This window comes from Akebia trifoliata, chromosome 8, assembly GCF_017979445.1.
Source record: "Akebia trifoliata isolate Shusen 1 chromosome 8, ASM1797944v1, whole genome shotgun sequence".
In the NCBI taxonomy this organism is placed as follows: domain Eukaryota; kingdom Viridiplantae; phylum Streptophyta; class Magnoliopsida; order Ranunculales; family Lardizabalaceae; genus Akebia; species Akebia trifoliata.
Genome location: NC_141382.1, coordinates 2,977,575 through 2,999,040, shown reverse-complemented (window position 1 = coordinate 2,999,040; position 21,466 = coordinate 2,977,575). Strand labels below are relative to the sequence as shown.

General features: G+C 35.3%; 1 protein-coding gene and 1 long non-coding RNA gene across 4 annotated transcripts; both read right to left on the bottom strand.

Moving 5' to 3' along the window:
* Positions 1 to 1,856: 1,856 nt before the first annotated feature.
* Positions 1,857 to 4,968, bottom strand: LOC147395462 (IQ domain-containing protein IQM3-like). Its single transcript, XM_086450524.1, has 9 exons — positions 4,676 to 4,968; positions 4,490 to 4,604; positions 4,292 to 4,357; positions 4,076 to 4,164; positions 3,735 to 3,822; positions 3,395 to 3,541; positions 3,195 to 3,287; positions 2,713 to 2,814; positions 1,857 to 2,520 (listed from the first exon to the last, which is right to left on the bottom strand). Exons 1-9 carry the CDS (start codon positions 4,870 to 4,872, stop codon positions 2,107 to 2,109), a joined length of 1,311 nt encoding a protein of 436 aa, XP_086306650.1. The 5' UTR covers positions 4,873 to 4,968; the 3' UTR covers positions 1,857 to 2,106.
* A 4,674-nt stretch (positions 4,969 to 9,642) lies between these two features.
* Positions 9,643 to 16,638, bottom strand: LOC147395461 (uncharacterized). 3 transcript variants are annotated; one of them, XR_015180814.1, is made up of 10 exons: positions 15,608 to 16,638; positions 13,369 to 13,459; positions 12,287 to 12,375; positions 12,130 to 12,195; positions 11,958 to 12,028; positions 11,520 to 11,571; positions 11,238 to 11,351; positions 10,163 to 10,880; positions 10,001 to 10,077; positions 9,643 to 9,791 (listed from the first exon to the last, which is right to left on the bottom strand). It is a non-coding gene; the product is annotated as an uncharacterized LOC147395461 (long non-coding RNA). The 3 variants fall into 3 exon arrangements; XR_015180815.1 differs by lacking the exon at positions 13,369 to 13,459 and having other exon boundaries at positions 15,608 to 16,635; XR_015180816.1 differs by lacking the exon at positions 13,369 to 13,459 and having other exon boundaries at positions 12,287 to 12,368; positions 15,608 to 16,635.
* Between the last annotated feature and the right edge of the window lie 4,828 nt (positions 16,639 to 21,466).

Here is a 21,466-nt window from a genome sequence, read left to right as displayed (position 1 = left end):
ACCTTTGGAATTATTCATGATTTATTCTTTTCTTGAATTAAACAAATCAAAAATAGAGTTAAAAACACAAATTAACTCTTATTTTTAATTTTTAAATCATCTCAATATCATGTGATAATACTTTCATTATTCTCTCTTAACCCTTACAAGTTTCATCATTAGTTTTTGGGACGTGTTACTCATGCCCATCAAATACACTCTATGCATCCACTTATCAATTCACCCACCAAAAATATTCATTTGTTTTCCGCTCTTTTGATTAATATCTTCATTGAATCACTCTCCACACCCACCATCTTCTCCACAACCCATCAAACAAAAAAACACACTTCTCTCTCTTTTCATATTTATCTCTTTTTGAGTTTAAATATTCTTCTTTCAATTTTTTATTTTTTTTTAAATCATCAAAGAAGATGGAAAAATACCATTAAAACCTTCAAAAATGAAGTCTTCGGATCTTTTTTTTCAATTATGTTCAATAGGTTCAGATCGTATTTCTTTTCGCAAATTCAATTGGTACATACTAAACATTACAAAACCTTTTTGATGGGAGTTTATAGAACTAAAATTTTCTCGTGTAATCCTAACAACTCCAATCGTTATCTACGGAATTTATTTAGTAATGTTCTATGGAAAGCTATGTCTGATAGGTTACTTATCAAATGTTCTTAGACTAGTTTGGTTTGAACCTACAAACAATATCTATCAAAGAATCTATAAGTGCTTCCGTAAGCTACCACCAAAATAGTTTTTTGTTCAGTATGAACCTACCAAACATAATTATAAAAAAACTTATAGTTCTTCGGTTCAAAATCGCCGTTTTTAAATGTTTTAATGGTGGTTTTCCATTTTCTTTGATGACTAAATGGAAAAAAAGTAAAAGAAAAATAAAAAATTTGAAAGGCAAAAAATCCTAAATGCTAATATCCATTGATTAATCTCACACAAACTCAAAAGGAGACGAATCTGAAGAAGTACAAGAAGATTGAATGAGAGAGAGAGAGTGTGGTAGATGGTGGAGAAAGAGAGAATGGACAGAGAAGATGGGTTGGGTTTTTCTGATCGATAGATGGAGAACATGGTGGGTGTATAGAGAAGGGTAAAAATGTAATTTTTTATTTTTTTATAACTTAAGTGGGCCCAGAGAGCGTATTTGGTGGGCATGAGTAGCACATCCCTTAGATTTTTCACTCCTTTCCTTTGGATGAGTATTGTGAATATTTTAGTATGTGTATAAACAAATTTTTGAAAATTTTCTAGAGTGTTGACCTTGAATTATGCCCAAACTACTCTCATATCGCACTTTTGATGTTCTCTAAATTTTTACCGAATTTTTAAACAAACTGCAAAATGTATATTCTGAATCATACTCAAATTAATCCATAAGTATTTTTTGCCCTACACCGAATTGCTAACTATGTAAAGGACAACATAAAGTGGGTGTCATTTGGTTTAGGAATTATTGAAAAAAGAGTGAAAATGGAAAACTACATGTTTGTTGCCATTTAAAAGAGTGATTTGGAAATTGTAGAAACTTAGGAGTAAAAAATGGTAAAAAAATATTTACTGCTTCTTGTAAAAGCAAGAAGCCAGAAGTGGGTTGAATCATTTTTTTTATTTATTTGGACAGCTTTTGACTTCTCACTGAACTTAATCTGCCTGGCCTAATCTCTCTAGCCATATTAGAGACAAGGACAAGGTCATTCCAGAGAAGCTTTAGAGCTTTGTTGGATCAGAAGTTGAGAATATGTTGGTGTCTGCCGAGTTTAGACGGGCAAACAAAACCATGGCTGCATCATATGGGTTCATCATAAAAAAATGGGATTAAATAAATACAGTTCATCTTATCATCGATGGATCATAAGGACATGTAATCGATGCCATGCTCTCGTTCCATTATGTTGGATGAAGTGTAACGCTACATAGATTCCTTCACTTATAACACGTTGACCTTTCGAACTGTTTTATTGATTTAACTGATAATAAAAAAGAAACAAGGAAATCACTTGCAGGGAAGGCATCCATGAGGTAGGAATGCTTACACTACAGACACATTAAAGGCGGTCAAATGGGACACAAGGCCTGAGAAACAAGCCCACCAATCCGTCAAGAAGCCAATGGTGTGGGAGAAACCCTCGATGAGAGGTTCATGAGCTCCAGGGCTTGTACCCTCAGTTCCTGAGGATAGTCTGCAACACACCTAATTCTTGGACCAGCACCCGTTGACCATTTTAGTGATAGTTGATGCCCCAAGTGGTACGAACTTGCAGCCTTCTTGGAATTGATCCACTTCAGCATTGCTTTCTTAAGCACCTCTGCTCTTGGGCTCTGAAGCCCACCAGATAAGGTCCTTTGGTAACTGCCTCTGATTTCAGTTTGGACAACATCAGTTGGCTCGAAGGGTTCGGAGAGTTCGTCTCTCTCTACTTCTCTGAGAATGATTGAGGTTCCATTTGCACTCTCCCTTGGAATTGATTTCTTCTCTTCATAATGGTCATAATCATCAGTGGGAGAGGGTCTCTGTCAAACAATAGACATGAACTCAGGATTAAAGAATATAAAGACACACCACCAGGCAAATGTTGGTGATGCTACACAATTTAGGATTATCACAAGTGGCACAAAGGGTTGATTAAACCCATTTCATGACCCAAATTCTTAAAATGAAATGCTAGGTCAAAGATTTATGAGATTAAATGGTGAACAACATACCTCAACGTCATCAATGTTGACTCCATTCTCCTCCAGGAAGCTCAATAAGCTTCCAAGGTTCTCATCAGTTGGGCGATAATGTCCACTGTACGCCGAAATAGACTGCAATCCAAGGAAGCATTCAAGGATCAGACACAATAGAGATAAACTTTAGACTCAACTTCATTTTGGCTTTGTAATTAAGCGAAATTTGATACCATCTACATCAGCCTTAAAGGCCTCTTTCTTTCAATTGGGGGTTAAATTCTTGGTTCAACTAGAAATGATCAATGCAATGTAAATTTGCTAAACACGGATTTCAGGTCTCACTTGGCTACAGCTCGGAAAAAGGTCTACAATCTTGAATTTCTCAAAACTGAGTAGGATTCTAGTTTGAAAGACATAGGCCCCATCCCACTACCCAATCAGAGAAACTATACCTAAGTTGAAAAATTAATCAGAGAAACTATACAGCTATGAATCCATAACCCTAAGTTATATACCTTAAGTACTCCATCCACTGCAACTAGTCTTCCAGCCGCTAAAGTAGCCCCTCCCGCAAGAAAGCTGGAATGATGAAATTTACCCTTCTTTTTCTGAGTAGCATTAACACAATATTAGTCTCCAGGGCATACAGAAGCAACACAGAACATAGGAGAACGATTGCCAAACAAATGCTTGTCTTGGCCATTTTAGTTCTTACCTTGCCAGCGTAGAGTTTCTTAAAGGCACACATCACAAAAATCCATTTTGTCCCTTTGGGTCCTATAGTTGTATCCATAAGTTCTCCAGTTTGTTTGTGAACAATTTTCCCTTCATGGACTACGTATTCAAAATGCTCTCTTTCTTGCTGATGATTTCAGTAAAGAGTGATCACAAAAGCAAACATACATGTTAGGATCACAAACCTTGCAATTAGCACTTAAAAGTGTGGTGCCCTAAAAGAAAGAAATGTTAATTGCAGTGCTCAATTAAACTACATTGCAATATATGTTACTAAGAGTTTATATTTTTTTTAATCTCTAGAACAATAAAGAACATACAGGTCCGAGATACTTGATGCAATTTTTTCGAAGCTCTGCTCTTGGGCACTCTTGGAGATCAACCTCTCTGCCATCTCCAATGTCCAACCTGCACAAAGCAAGATCTTTTACAGTAGAAATACTTCCAACCATATCAACATCAGCACTGGACGGGAATTATGAACTAAAGATACAAAAGCCAAATTACCCAATCAAAGCCACTTATCTGCCCTTTTTAAAGATTTATTTTTTTTCAAGAATCTCTCATACCCTAGACAGTTTATTCAGTTATAAAAGGTGAAAAAGCAAAGAAATCCCATTTTTTTAAGGTCTGCCAATAAACCCTTAATGCATGGACTCACCAGTAGAAGAATGGCTGGCGAGCATCCCCATTACGCCAAACATCATAATAAAAGTGCAAGTCGTGCCCATATCGATGTCGGGGATCAATCTACAGTTACAAAATAAAATAAAATCATTTTCAGTATAAATATAAGAATTTTCAGGGGAATAGTAAGAACAGATTCAATTCTAATTTTCAGAAAATAAAAAAACAATGTCTTGAAAGTGGTAATTACAGCTTCAATCCAGTGCTGGAAAGCTAGTTTCTTAGCTTTGGCGTTTCGAGATAAGCCCTTACCAACCTGCCAAATAGTGAACAAGACCATCGTGATCGATTTGAAGAAAAATCACGTTTTTTTTTTTTTTTTTTTTATACATAAAAACAAGAAAATAAAGATAAAGCATGTAATCAACAACAGTGAAACCGAACTCACCTTGGAAGCATTGTAGCCGATTCGATACCAACGTTTAGCATTAGTCTCTGGTTTCAAGTGATCGAAGAAGGAAGTTGTACTGAGGTTCAGTCCAGCGTAATCGATCGCTTGCCACCTTTATCAAAATTAAACAGAACAAATTACAGAGAGATTTAAAGAGAGAGAGAGAGAGAGAGAAAGACTTACCAAAGCTCTTCAGCAAAAACAGCCAAATCTGCCAACCTGCGCCGAGTGCGGTAGCTCCTGTAAACTTTCTGCATCTTAACGGCAGCTGTCGATTCAGAACTCGCACCTTTCTGATCGTTAATCTCCATAGATTTCTCTTCTGGAATCAGAACTACAGAATGTCCGTTGCTCGCGTAGTTCGGAGCTTCGATCTCCATTAAAGCACCAGTTTAAGGTCTCTGGTTTTCAAGAATAAACCCTAGAAAGTTGCAGAGAGAGAGACAGTGAGCTCTTGGCGAATGTCTCAAGCAGTCGAGTATCGATTTATTTATAACTTTATAAAATAAATAATTTTTTTTTTCTTTATTATTATTATTATTATTTTAAATAGTGGGTTCTGTGACCACGAGTTTATTTCATGGACAGAATGGTGTGGTGACGAAGACGAAGACAGCGCACATTCATACTGAGAAAAACTTTGCTGTAAATTTGGTTAATAAAGTTTGATATTCATCACCACGTGGCATAACTATTTGTAAGCTTTTTGATGAACCTACGTATCAAAACATTACTGGATATTATTTATTGATGAGAAGTCCTTAAATTCAATGGCTAGAAATAATCAGGATAATTTTTAGTATGCTAGGTGGCAATTTTTTAATGGAAGTCATCAATCTTTTCTACAACTAAGGTAGAGCACAGCTTTGCTTCTCTTCATGTTTTGCGAATTGGTCTGTGGTGAAATTACTAAAAAACCATTAACTAATCTACTAACCTTAATAAAGAATATAATCACCGTTGACTTACTATTACCGAAATACCCCTGCAATCGTAGAGTCTTCCTTTAAAAAAAATATATATATGATAATTTATGCTTACGAAGGATTCGAAGGTGGCGGGCAGTGCATCTTCCGAGCACTTGATTAGTGTCTTTAGGTTAGGATCAAGCTCAAAATATGACATGGAAACTAATACTTCATTAATTTACTATAGAAAATATAGAATAAGATGTGATACATATTTATCGTATTAAAAGAAAAAATTTATAAGATCATGTTGAGATGAATAATGCAGATTGAAAGCAGTCCGTAGAGGTGGTGAGGCATCCAACTCATGGACTTCAGTCCTCTGCCGAAACTTACTAATAGGGCGACCTCCTCTTCTTTGCTTGGGTACCCTACCATCATGTCAGGCTTGAACGACAGAGGAAGTTTGACACGAACTTCTTTTCTCCAAAGAAAGATGGGGCAAGATGGATATGCCTCTGACTTATCAGAAAGGACCTTTTCGTGATGCTCGCTGGGAGACGGCCAGTCTGACTCTGAGAGTTGCAAAGAAAGCAAGGCTGAATTCGCCTACCGGAAGTGAACTAATTGGAGTGACCTCAAGATTGTAATTCATATTGTACTTTTTTGACGTGGAACTGTGTAAGATTCAAAGCATCTATGATTCTTACACATTTCGACGTCAAGAAAGTGTGATGTGAGGTACAATCTTGAACTTACTCCAACACAACTCTATTAAGATTAACTATGATGTATAAGACTGAATGGTAAAGATAAGAAGTATCATGTAAATAAATTGAATATAATAAATAGATAAGTGGAAAGATTAAGAAATTATAAGTGATTAACTAGGAGAAAGATAACTAAGATGATTAGAATATAAAAATATTAATTTTAATTTTAATTAGAAGAAAGAATCAAATTGAAGGATCTAAAAAGACAAATTAAAAACAAATGGAATAGTAAAAACATATATGAACTCAATTTAATTAATAAAAGACTTGACTATGTACAAAATGAAATGGATGGGCAAGTTTAATCTAAACCCAAAACTTTTAGAAAAAGCGTTGTTGTTGTTCAATATTGTTTATAAATAGTGATTTATCTTTAAATATAGAAAGATTGATCGATAACAATGTAGCGCATAGAAATAGTACATGATAATTTGAATCATACTTTTTTTATTTTTTTGGATAACCAAGTATCCATGTAAACAGTGGATCGGGCCTGTATCTGGACTTTGTCCAGTTCATAGACCATGATCTTGTCCAAGGATTATTCTCAAGGCACGTTTAATGCTCACAAATCACACGCACCTAATAAGTGAGAGTGCGCCCACGCGAGTGGCCCTTGAGGAGTTAATTCTCATACTAAGTATCGAACTGACGAACTACGGGCATCAAAGATGATTGAAATAACTATATGTATAGAGATCGAAGAAGATCAACAATAACACCAATAAGATCATAAAGCTTTTGTACATCTCTAATTAAAATTATAAAAGGGTGATAAATATGATGTAAATGACTTGAACGAAAGTAATATTAAGACGACTAGTAATATACAGTTTTTGTACTCGAAAATATTGTTGGGTGCATTTCTATAAGGATAGCGATTGCAAAATTTGTCATTTGGTACGAGCATTTACGAGGTACTATTTGATAATCAATTTCTTTGGACATTGAGTGAATTATTCAAAAAATTGCACCTTTTGTTTATAGAAACATTTGATATTTTATTCATTAGCCATACATACAAAAAAAAAAAAGTATTATTGACCAAAAATCTCTTAATTTGAAGTTGAAATAGGAAGTTGGTGTGGACAACTCCTTTACGCGTAATTTTAACTTACATGTTTGACATGAGATTCTCAAGTCTATTACTAATGGTAATTAAACTCAAATTAAACACTTTTAAACATCACAAGCATTTTCTTGGCACCTTCCCAAACGTAAATGCCATCAAATTAATTTCATGAAATAAGTGACTTTTGACTGAAGAGACTTTCCAAGATAAAAACCACATTTTCTTGGAGTATAGTTTCATTAAGGGAAATATTTCAAAGACATCCCCTAAAGTCATCTCGTTATGACAATCAAATTCATCTTTTTAACTCACTTTGGCATGTTTCATGTGGACTATTATCTCTTTTTGAGGTTGGAAGGCACGTGTTCGCAGTATGTCAAAAAGACCCAAATAAAAGATTTGACTGATATGTGCATGAGAGAAAATTAAAAATAAAATAGAAATAACCTCGTATGAACATTTCAAATAAAAACAATAATTTTTAGAACTCGTGAGCTGACCTTTAACACATCCTAACTTACCATGGAATTGGTCTGAGCTTTAAGGTACATCTTATCTCTTTTGAGTTAGGTTAGGATTCAAGGAAGCTCGGTTGGAAGTCATCCATTGATCACCATAGTATTCATGATAAAACTTAGATGAGTTCCATCCTTAAGTGCCACTCGCATGGATTTACCATGTATTAGTCAATTGGTCTGAGAGGCTCCGACATTTCAATTAAAAAGAATAAATATATTGATTTTTATTTATTATAAAATATTATATATAAATAGGTAAAGAATAATTATTTTTAACGCCCTCCTCTGACACGTGCCCCCTGACGTGGCATGTGTTAGAATCATAAATTCTTTTCGTTGGGATACACAACTATACATATTTATGAGAATGTACAATTGTGAATCTTGAGGGGAAAATCTATGGTTCTAGCTCATGCCTTGTCAGGGGGTGTGTGTCAGAAAATCACGACTCCTGGATAAATCGATTGAGCTTTTGATCCAACTTGATGCATTTTCAAGTAGAATCGATGAGATATATAGATAAGTTAGTCTCACAAAGTTTTTAAAAAATGGTTGAAATTACTGATGTACTTTCACATAAAGACAAGCGCTATAATCTAAAGGCTATTAGAAAATTATTTTTAATAAAATTCTAAAAATAAATAATGTTGAAAATAGCTGAATGAATAAATTGGATCATCAAACCTCACCTACTTAGTTAGTTGGCACATTCAAAGTTTTACCAGACATCAATTACACGGCATTTGCTATTATTTTATTTTTCATGAATCCCATGAGAGTGACAAAACTTGTTTTCCCAGAAATTGTTTAATATTCAAACTTCAAAAACTTTCCAAAAGGCGAGTTAAAAGTCTTGCAAATTGTAACCTTTCATATGAAACGACCTGAAGTCAAATATTTGATTCATTCTTGAGATTCGTGTTTGTGACTCTCGAGAACCCATACAAAACAAGATAAAGACCAGAGATGATGGTTAAGGTAGAAGGTCAATGGGTTTGGTCTTTTGTAATTGGAAAAATTACTCAATGCACCTTGCAAGAGGGATTTCTTTCTAAACACCCCCTTAATTTTGAGTGGTATTTTCATGACTCACTGAGTGAAGAAAATGATTCTTAATCATCCAAGTCTGCAGTCAATATTTGATTGTATAGTTGTCACAGCGTGATTTTTGGTCCACTTCTAGTATATAGACTCATCCTATTTTTGGATTCGTGTGAATATGGCTGTGTACCACGTGTTGGAAAATCCCGATCTAACTAAAGAATACAATCTAGACTGCTTGAGCCGAAAACCTTCTATCTTAATTGTTTTGTTTCCATTTGGTTACTTTAATAGGAATTTTTTTTTTTTTTTTTTATAAGTAGCAATTCATGCATAAACAAAACTAGGCCAGTCGAGATGATCGACCTAGCAAGACCTTACATCGGTGGACTACTCATAAGGAATACAATAAATCACTATGTGAAAAAAGCCTATATTTGACGGTCTTAGCCCGTCAAATTTTGAAAAATTTGACAGACCCTCCCATCAAATATGCTCGTCAAATATTCTCTTGTAGAATTTTTTTTTTGACGGCCCTGGTCTATCAAATATTCTCTTGTAGAATGGGCTTAAAAAAATAATAATAATAATAATAATCCATAGTATATGACCGTCGAATATGGAGGTTTAACAAACAATAAGACGGTCCTCTAATTCACCAATCACAATAAATGAAAATAATGAAAAAAAATCAAAAAAATAGCAAACAAAACAAAAATCATAAAACAAACTCCAAATTAAATTAAATAATTCAAAATTCATATTATATATTGAAATTTCATTACTAAACAAGCTCTAATTGAAGCAATTGAACAGTTACAAATGAAATTATGTCACATAATTGTTTAGAAATAAAACACGATTAGAAGAAAATGGTCGTGATGCCCATGATCTCTTCTGACTCTCTCCGCCTCTTATTTTCCTCAAGATTTGGATTTCCCCCACATTGTTACTGTTTTGAAAGAAATCCTAATAGCGCTCTCGTACCTACACGGAAAAGATTTTGTATATCGAGATATCAACCCAAAGTAATAGAAGAACATAACTAGATTTTATTCACAAATGTTAAAAAATAAGAAATATGCTATCAAAATTGCTAGAACATGGTTCTATGTTGGGAGTGGCCTAAAGTGCTACAATGGATCTATATTGGGAGTGTAAGAATCATCAAAATGTAGAAATTGAACTATACTAACTTGATCATTAATTTTCGTAGGGGAAATGCACTGTGTGAAGATTCCCATTTCATGAAGGTTCTTCTTCTTCCAAGGTCCTAGATAGTGGGAAAATACAATTTTTTTTGACAAATGGACTGAAAAGATAAGAAGCAAATCTTGGAAAATAAGTTAAAATTCTACCGTATATATCACAATTTTTCCGCTCCGGCAAAACACAAAGTAGAAATTCAGGAAGACTAGGGAGCTTTATTCGGATCTGTTCGAACATCTTTTCAACTCTTACAACAGCACTGGATCTCTTCTACTGGGATCTTCCTCAATCAATGAATTGGACGATCGATATGCTGCAGAGAAACGATGCATACATAATATATAAGTCGATGAAACTAAGAATGCAACGCAACATACACAACATACACTACTAGAAAAGAGGCTTATACCGATGGTTAGATCCGTCGCTAAATCCCCACAAGTCCGTTGCAGTATACTCTACCGACGAATCGGTTTTTTGTCGTCACTCGTCGGAGTTGGTTTAGTCGGTAATTGTTTTACCGACGGCGTAATAAAATTACCGTCGCAATATCCTTATTTTCTGGAAAATAATTGGTGCGGAAATTTTTTTTTATTACATATTTACCAACAGTAATTGCCGTCGCTATATGTTATACCGACAGACTTTGTAAGTCCGTCGGTATATGCTACTTTGTTAAAAAAAAAAAATTGAAATGCCAGCCCACCACACCTCCACTTCACACTATGCTTCCTTGATCGGAGGTGTCTTCGTAGTAATATGGGGACAATTTCCTGTCATCCCCAAATTCGAGTTCAATGGGACGCCTTCCAGTTATCAACTGTAGAATCACCACTCCAAAGTTGTATAAGTTGCTCTACGCGTACTCTGCAGCAAGTTTAAAGCCAAACACAATAGATTTATTTAAAATTAGAACAAAAAGAAAACAATTGAACAGGAAATATTGAATTAATTGTGTAAGTTTGTTAGAAACAGAACAAGGGCCGATAGAAATAACTATGCAAGCTCGTCAAATCGATCATACAAGCTAAGTAGAAAATATATGTAATCAGACATTGTAGATCAACAACAATGGGAGATATTATAAGCCAATACACCATGAAAAGATTATATGGCAAATAAATTGGTGAAAATTCAAATACCCAATATGAAAAATAGAACATAATTCAATTAAAGATGACAATGTGAAATAGATTAAACAGGTATGATGTAATCTTGACTAACCTGGTGCAATATAACCACATGAACCTGTGATCGCAGACATGGATTTAGGCCCAACGCTGATCACATCAACCACTTTGGAAACCCCCAAAATCTGCCACTTGTGCACTGAACTCTCTGTCCAACAAAACATTGTTTGATTTCACGTTTTGATGAACAATTGGAGGCACGCAATCATGATGCAAGTTGGATAACCCGTCCTTTACTACTATGAAGCAAATCACCCAAGCTTCTATTTGGCTACTAATTCCAAGAGAGAGAGTGTTCAATGACATTCTCATGTACCTTGTAACCCTACGATACATGGATGCACCCCTAGAAAAAACCACTGCTTTTTCTGAAAATTACAAGAAGACAAACATGTAAGTTAGCAAAACATCAATATAATCAACTACTAAGTTAATTTCAACTGTAATTAATGTTGCTGCCATTGTACCCACCAGAGTATACTCTGGTGGAGAATGTTGATCAAGTAAAGGATGGTAGCCACAATTTTACTCATTAAGAACATATTGTTTCTGGTCAGATCAGACACTCACTAACACTAGACAATGTCTAAGCACCTTCTATTTGGACATGTATAATATGTGACCCTGAAATGAGATGCGACCATGCACTTAAACTCATGAAGTTGTGTGTATAACTAAAATGGAATATCAAGTTTGATACTAGTCTGTAACTTGAGGTGTTGAACAAGCACGACTTTGTTCAACTCGGAATTACCCAATGAATCTTGAAGTAAATGTGTCAACTTGGAGTTCCTGGAAAATCCCCAAGATCGAGGCACATGGTACCTAATAAGGTGAACATTAATTTGAAAAAGGTTATAGTAAGAAATCATCTGTTTGTGTTGAGGCACGTTCTATGACTAAAGTTTTCTTATAAGAGTCATTACCATCATTGAGTTGATGGACATGAGCTCATCAGGAAATTCACCTCTGTAATGAGCAACATTGGAGTTCTGTAAAACAAGCAAGCACGAAACAGATCACTACGTAAACACCTCACATCTTAACTTCTTACGGACCAAAAAACCAAATGTAGCTACTTACAAAAAGAACACATAGAAGCCACAAGCACTAGTTATTGCTGCCATGGTGAGAATAAAAGCTGAGGCAATCGGATGGAGAAGCGCTGCAAACTTAAGACAAATCCCAAAATTAAGTACAGTTGATAAAACCCATACTGCAATCTTCAACACAAACTTCCTACATGTCTCTTCAAACTGAGGCATTTGTTCTAAAGCTCTCAAACTTCCTAACAAAGAAAGGAACCCAAAGTAGAGAAAAAGAAGAAAAACAACCATAGAGTTGTCATTCTGTGAATGAGCTCTAATTATTGCTATAACAGTGTTGAAAGTTAAGTAAAATATTGAAACAATTGATAATAAAGATCTTTTTTCATAGATATAGATGTTAGGAGAATGAGACATTTTGATTATCAATCCATTAGCTTGGTCTTCATGTAACTATACATAGAAAGAAATGAATATAAATGGGGTGGGGCATTGTAGAAAATTTACAACTCCAAAAAATGAGCATGTAAGACAGAAACAATACTTCAATCAAATGATTAGCAATTCTATAATTGTTAATAAAATAGCCATCCTCAGGCTTCCAAAGAAGTTCTAAACTTCACTTGGAGAAGCCTTGTCAATAAATGCTGCTGGTGATGGAGTCAGTACATACAATATATGCAATATTAAACTCAAAGAAATCTTTAGTATTATCCTCAGTACGATAAATCCATAAAGGGGGTGTTTGAGTTCAAGAGACAAAGGGATAACATTGATAATTGTGGAATGCAAATATCTTTGACCTTGATCTAAGCCATATAACAATTTCTAAGTGAGGAATTTTATCAAACAGTATTTATTAACGCAAATGTTGTTAACACAACATTCAACTAGTTAACGCAAATGTTGTTAACACAACATTCAACTAGTTAACTCATTAAACTATTTATTGTGTCAAGGAAAATCTAAAAAATAGCAGTGTAAATTTGCAATAATATTGCATACCAGATATTACGATCAGAAGTGATGGAAAGCTTCAAAACCAAGCACCAAAGTTAGAACATCAAGGATTAGGAACATAGAGAATTCCATTATGAGATCACATTACATTACACTCACCATAATCATTGTGTTAGAACATTTTCAAGCAAGAATTGCTAGCCACATACCACATCCAAACTATTTTGTCCAGTCAAGATGAGAGCAAATACTGAAAATGAAAGTGAGTCCAATCAATCTTAATGAACCATTGGAATGGACATAAATACACCATGTACGTGGCAGTATTCACCATGTACACCATATAAGACACAATGAGTTTGGATTTGTCAATGCAACAATGACACAACACTGTTAGGGGTTTTGGTCATGTTGACACACACTGACAAGGATACACAGGGAGACATTTATGTTGACATTTTTTAAGGTGAGCAAGAATTTTGCTAAAATAAATTACTAATTACATTAATAGTTGTGGCCTAAAGGTTGGGGCATTTAGCAAGATTACCCTATATGTTAAGTTGTATTAAGTAATTTTTCCTTTATGATAATTCATAGATTAGAAACATAGATAGAGAAATCCAATAAGCCCTATAATTGGATGAGAGAAAAAGAAAGTCATTAGAGTAGTGCATAGAGAAATAAGACTCTCCATAACCCATGCAAATAGACTAGTTGCTGGTTTTTTGGGGTTTGAAGAGATAGAAGGCTAGGAAGTCAACTAGGGTGTGGGGGTTTTCAACTTAGTTCCACAAAGCAGTAGCAAGAGTGAGGTAATCGGTGTTTACTAGAAGACATAAGGGATGGGTTGTTTGTTTTGTTTTTTTCTTTTTGTTTGTTTTAGAGGGTACCTAATGTAACAAAGCAAAAGTGCTACATTTTTAAAAGGAAAGTGAATTCCTTATGGTGTAAAATACTGTATCAATTTGGGTGCACAAAATTAAGACCCTAACAATGATTCGATGAACCATCCACATTGATTTTGGACCATCTAAAATCACTTTTTTCCTGAATGCTACTGATTAAAGAATGAATGTCATCACAAAATGGTTAGAATTTTTCCAATGAGTGAATTTCAGATTACAAGCCTACTTGTATAATGTTTTCCTATACACTACATTGTTGGTCCCAAGTCCTTATAGAGGACTCAAAATAATTTTTGCTATAATATATATAATATGTAGTTGTTAGGACCCCAAATTCCAAACTTCACAAATCAAATATTGTAATTACTTCCCAGATGAGAATCAAACAATATAGAAAGAAACCATGTAATCTATTCATCAATGCACGTGGAAAAGACACAATTACTTCCTTTAACACCTAAACATATAAGAATTGAAGATTAAAAAACAGAGAATCTTGTAATTGCTGAATGTGATTAGTCCATGAGAACCTAAGTCAGAAGTATAAATTAAGCGGATTGACTTGTATGAGATCCATAGATTAATGTGAAAAGTCCATAAATTAATGTAACTAAGCATCTTGAAGTAAAAATCAGGATCTCTAAAATAAAATTCTGAACCAATTAAAATAATTTTATAACAAAAGTAATAAGATCCCAATTAGAAATTATACCTAAAATAAGATGATTACATAGTGTTTAGTAAGGTGTCTCCCAAAGATCAAGTGGCAAGTACTTCTTCTTCCCGTAAACTTTTCTCAAAATCGTTTTTCTTTTTCACTTTTGCAAAATTATCATTAAAATTTGAACGATAGTAGTCTATGAAGAGAATCAACAACACCAATAAAAAGCATAAGCATTACAGGGACGTTCATCATTTAAGAGTCTAAATTGGAGCCTGGATTTGTTTTAGAAGGTCATTAGTAAGTATTCTAGTGTTAGTAGAGGAAGTTCAGACAAAATTGAATTTGTTTTTAGAAAGATTTACTATTTTAGATTAGTAGAAGTTGCACCAAATTACAAGTTTGAAAGTCTATTTAAATGATGGTGAGTGACAATGTTTAAAATATCATATTGATTGAATTTTTCGGTTAATGAAAGTTTCAATATGGTGTCAATTGATACATACCTAAAACATTCAATGTTTCATACCAGCTCGGCTGATACCGATACGTATCGATAGATACATTTTGATATTTCAAACCATAGTGAGAGATACATTTTGCAACATCTAGACTATCAATAGAATGTTAGCTTTCTTAGAATAATTCTCTCTGTTTTCCTTGTGGATTCAAAGTTCTTTATCAAAGGTGAATAAAGTGATCTTCTTCTTCTTTTCACCACGATTCAATTGTGTCTAAAATTCAATGTTAAATTTTTTAATCTACTAAGAAAAATCATATAACCATAAGTTAAAAAAAATGTTCAATGTGAGTTCTGAATAGATAGATATACCTTTCACTTGTTCGTCTCGACAAAGCTTAGCAGCCAATGTAGTCTTCCCTGATCCACCAATTGCGCACAATCCGATCTATCGAGATGAGATCTATCGAGGGAGACATACTAGTCAGGCAGCCAACAAGGAAGGAAACTCAGACTCGAATGCCACGATTTCAAACTTTCAAAACGTGTTTTTTCCTCTATCTATAATCCAATTCTCCCCCAAAGTCCCAACCTCACAATTCTTCCAAATTCTCTCTCAAAAACCAGTTTCCCTCATCGATACTTCCATCTCTGATCAATCCAGGAGCCAAAGATGAACGAACTCATGTCACGATCTTTCTCTCGATCCAGAGACGAAGATGGAGATATAGAGATGGGCGCGATGGGAGCCAATTTGGATAAGTTTTTCGCAGATGTCGAAGGAATCAAAGATGAGCTCAAAGAAGTAGAAAAACTTCATCAAAAGCTTCAATCCTCTCATGAAGAAAGCAAAACGATGCACAACGCTAAATCCATTAAAGATCTTCGATCTCGAATGGACTCCGATGTCGCACTTTCACTCAAAAAAGCGAAACTCATCAAAGTTCGTCTCGAATCCCTAGATCGAGCCAACAGTGCGAATCGCAATCTCCCGGGATGCGGTCCAGGTAGCTCTTCAGATCGAACTAGAACATCAATCCTCAACAGTTTAAGAAAAAAACTCAAAGAATCGATGGAGAAAGAGACTGTGAGATAGAGATAGAGAGGTCAATCGATCAATGGAGTGGTCGATCGATCGAGAGAACGAATGAAAAAATGAGGTCGATCGTTCGAGAGAGACACTGTGAGAAAGCGAGAGGCCGTGAAAGGCAATCGATCGATCGATGACTGTGAGAGAGAGAGAGACCGTGAGAGGCGATCGATCGATCGATCGATGATTGTGAGAGAGAGACTGTGAGAGAGAGAGACCGTGAGAGGCGATCGTTCGATCGATGGATGACTGTGAGAGAGAGACACCGTGAGAGGCCATGAGAGAGTGAGAGAGGCAGAGAAACAGTGAGAGAGTATGATTATAATTTGGGTTTTAAAACGTGGTCTACGGGCCGCGGATTTTGGGTTTTAAAATTCGACAGGTCAGGTCCAACAAATTTTTTTTATGCAAATTTGAAATTTTCACGTAGTGAATCCCATCCCAATTAAAAATAAAATCCTCGAAGAAAACTCCCCTAAACTCTTTGAATACTTTGGATCAAAAGAAGATAAGACCCACAATGGATATAATTGTATCTCTACAATCTTTCTGTTTCCCCTCGAATATACCCCTATTTCTCTCAAGCCACACTCCCCAACAGATTGCAAATGGTGTAATACTCCACAACAGTCTCTTTGCGCCGCCAAACGAATAGCCAATTGAAGACCAACAAGTGAAGAGTTCCTTTAATGTTTGGGATAGACAGGATATAACTCCATACAAGTTCAAAAAGTGTGTCCATATGCCATGCGCAAACTTACAATGAAAAAGAAGATGATCTGAAGATTCTCTATTGTCCATACATAGCATACAACAACTCGTCCCGCACGAACCACGTCGCATTAGAAAATTTACCTTTTGAATTCTTCTTAAAGACACCGTCCAAGTAAAGAAAGCAACTTTATTTGGTACTCTAGGACCCCAAATCGAAACATGAGGAAAGGAAATATCTCCATTATCGCATAGGGAGTGATAAAACGAGCGCACTGAAAACTTCCCATCCACACTCTCCATCTTCCCTTCCCGAATGAAATTCTAAGCGTGAAGCTCCACCTACTAATCTAACAACATCTTCAAGTTCCAAATTGTTGAGACCTCTCTGAAGCCTAAGGTCCTATGCGTATTCTCCTTCTATGGATCGTCGGACTGATGTGATTGGACTCCCTTTTTTTTAGGACAAGGAATACAAATTCGGAAATACCTCTATAAGTAGTCGGTTTCCGTACCAAATATCTTCCCAAAATCTTACCCGGTTACCTTGACCCACTTTGAATTTAATTCTCGGATTGAACATCGACATGATCTTCATGATACCTTTCCACATCCCACAACCATGGGGATGTCTAACTAACCCGCTTTCCCACCCTGTCCGTTTAGCGCCATGCTTTCCTTCTACAACTTGTCTCCATAGACTATTACCATTAGTCCCAAACTTCCAAAGCCATTTTCCCCTCAATGTCAAATTCATTATCCCGAGTCTTCTAACTCCAAGGCCACCATACTTCTTGTCCGAGCAAACCTGTCTCCAACTCACTAGATGATGTTTTGCGAAAAAGCTTATCTAGTCTTAGTTCCACACTTCGGGACATTGAGAGTAAAGAAAGAAAGTAAATTGGGATACTAGATAAGACATTTTTTATCAACATCAATTTGCCCCCCTTAGAGAGATAATTAGCTTGTCATGCTGCTAATTTCCTCTCAACCCTTTCTACTATCGGTTCCTAGATCTCCACCCTTCTATATTGGGCACCCTTCTATAGTGGACGGTAAACTACCCACTTTCCAACCATCGAGGCTGCGAGAAGAGTGAGGCATCTAGCCATGCCCACCGGAAAAATCTTGTTTTTCCTCATATTTGCTGGTATACCTAACACCGCTTCGAAACAACATAATATTCCACTCAGTCTCCTTGTCTGCTCTATAGAGTCATCTAAGAAAATTAGTGTATCGTCCGCAAATTGGAGATGTGAAACAACAACATTAGATCCTACTGAGAATCCCGCAAAAAAGCCATTCAATACCCCTTTTTCCATCATCTTTCTAAGCGTTTCTGCCACAATAATAAACAAGAATGGGGATAAAGGATCCCCTTGTCGGAGACCTCTAGTACTCCTAAAAAAGCTGTGGGGTGATCCATTCAGCAAAATCGAGAAGGAGGGGGAAGACATGCATGTCATAACCCAGGATATCCATTTTCTACCAAAACCCATTCTTCCCAGCATGTATTCCAAGAACTGCCAACTGACGTGATCATAAGCCTTCTCAAGATCCACCTTACAAACCACCCATGCTTTGCCAGACTTCAATTTAGAGTCGATACACTCATTTGCTATTAAAACCCCATCTAGAATCTACCTCCCTTTAATGAACGCACTTTGGTTACCCTCTATTAACCCTTGGATAACACCTTTTAATCTTTTCACAAGGATGCTCGTGATAATTTTGTAACTAGTGTTCACCAAACTGATTGGTCTCAGATCTTTGATATCTTCAGTCCCCATCACTTTAGGCATCAAAGCGATAAAAGTGCAGTTAGAGTCAAGATCTAACACTCCATTTCTAAAGAATTCCTCAATTGCTGCGATGAAATCACCTTTGATGCTCTCCCAACAAGATTTGTAGAATTCCATAGGAAAGCCATCCGGACCAGGAACTTTATCACTCTTCATGCTTGAGATAACGCCACAAATCTCATCCTCATCAATCGGCCTTTCCATCCAAACACGTTGAACTTCAGAGACTCTATTGAATTGCAACAGATCAGGTTTTGGTCTGATGCAAGATTCGTCGGTATACAACTTCGAGTAGAAATCTACGATTCCTTTGGCGACCGCCACTTCCCCCTCCAAGCATTCCCCATTTTCAAATATTCTTGTAATGCTATTGTTTCTACTTCGGGCATTGGCATTTACTTGTTCTAATTTCTTTTTCTTTTTTTTTTTTTGTACTTTTTGGTGTTGTTGGTATGTTTCTTGTGGGGCTTTTTGGGGTACAACTGGGGCAGAGAATCCTCACCTATGGTGCCAAAGAGCAATGATAAGAGAGCCAATCTTGTTCTGCAATCCTCCTCCAGGTGTGTTTCAACTTTTAATAGAAAGTTTATGATATCCTTCCTTCTGCTCTTTCTTGATAAGTTACATAGGCTCTGGGATTGTAAGTGATTGATGTTGTTAATATTCTGTTTGGGCACCCCAAAAAAAAAACCTTAAATTGTTTTTGGCAATATTTCATGATCATTAAGAATATTGGGATACATAAATTATGAGTGAACTAATTTCTTTTCTGGTGTGCTTATCTTAAGAGTCTACTCAATTCTTTAGAAATAATGGTTATAAATATTGTTTTTTTGGAACAATCATCTCTACTTGATGGTAGGTTTGCGATATCTACCGTGAAAATGAGTCTAAATTTAATCTTTTATGGCTAAAGTTTGACCTGATTGTGATTTATAAACATTTTTTTCATCATTTACTGCAGCTTATCAGATTGTCCAGAAGAACCCTTCAATTTCTATCCTAAAATATATCAGAAAATTCCATTTTTTAAAAGAGAAGAGTCTGATTTAAACTTAATTTTTTTGGGTAATATTTAGGGCACGATCGATGCTTGGATAAACATACATCATCTTAAATAACCATCTTTTAGGGATCTGAAGTGTTAGTGTTGAAAGGTTACTGTAGGGCCTCATTTGGGGCACGGTTGGAAGAAGAGTCGTATTGGACACTATGTGAAAACTGAAAAATTTTACAGAAAAAATTGACGAGTTAAGGCCCACGAATTTTAGAAACTGAATTTTGACGGTCTAAGACCGTCGAAATTCTTGATATTCCCAGATTTGACGACTAAGAGCTGTCGAATTTCTCTCATCCTTCATTAATTTGACAAATTCAGCCCGTTGAAAAACAAAATTTGATAATGAAAATTTTAACTCCAATTCAATCTCTTGATCCGTCGAATTTTATGAGATTAGACGGCCCAAAACTGTCAAATTTGGGCTTTTTTCACATTGTGGGAGTGACCTCAAGACTGTACCTCTTATCCATATCCATATCCTGAAGTGAAAGTGTGCAGGAACTATATAGATGCTTTTTGATTCATATCCCGATGAAAAGCATCTATAAGATAAAATCTTGACGTCACTTGAGGATTATTCGTGCTTCCATTTGAACCACTTCTAAGAACGGTAAATGCCTAATTGGAGACTACACAAATGATTGGGTAGACACAAAGTTCGGATTCGGCACTTATTGGTTGGGGTTAATTTGGGAAATTTTTGTAAAAAGTTTGGGGAATATACAAATGAATTTTTTTTTTTTTTTTTTCTTTTTTTATTATGTTACTTCAAGAACCCATCACCTTTAACCTCCCTAAAATTCCTGGTGGTTGAAGAGTAAAAATAGTCGGTGAATACTTTTGAAATACACATGTCATCCGTCCTTTTAGTAAAAAATAAAAATAAAAATAAAAAATGGTTTGATTGTCAATGTTCAATATTATTTTTATAAACATAAACATTAATTCAGAAAGAAAAAAGATTATTTATAAAAATAACATTGCATAAAGAAACATCATTGTCACATCTAATCAATCTACGAGGTCATTAGACTTTAGCATTAACCCAACCATTGATACGAGGATGAGGCTATTAACGAGTAGGGTAAAAGTAAATCCAACTCATATATATGTCATGCTTGAGTATTATCTGTGGATCAATTTCATTTTTGGTTGTCTAGGTCCATTATACTTGGGAGCGTCACCATAGTAGTTCTTTGAATAATTCGTGAATTATACCAGAATTATTTAAATGATCCAAATAATGATTAAAACTTTCATTTAATTCAATTCCTTGTAAAACTTCACGACCTTTGGAATTATTCACGATTTATTCTTTTCTTGAATTAAACAAATCAAAAATAGAGTTAGAAACACAAATTAAATCTTATTTTTATTTATTTATTTTTAAAATCATCTCAATATCATGTGATAATACTTCCATTATTCTCTCTTTACTTTTACAATTTTCATTATTAGTTTTTGGGACGTGTTTCTCACGTCCACCAAATACACTCTATGCACCCACTTACTCAATTCACCCACCAAAAATATTCATTTGTATTCCACTCTTACTTACTTTCGACTAA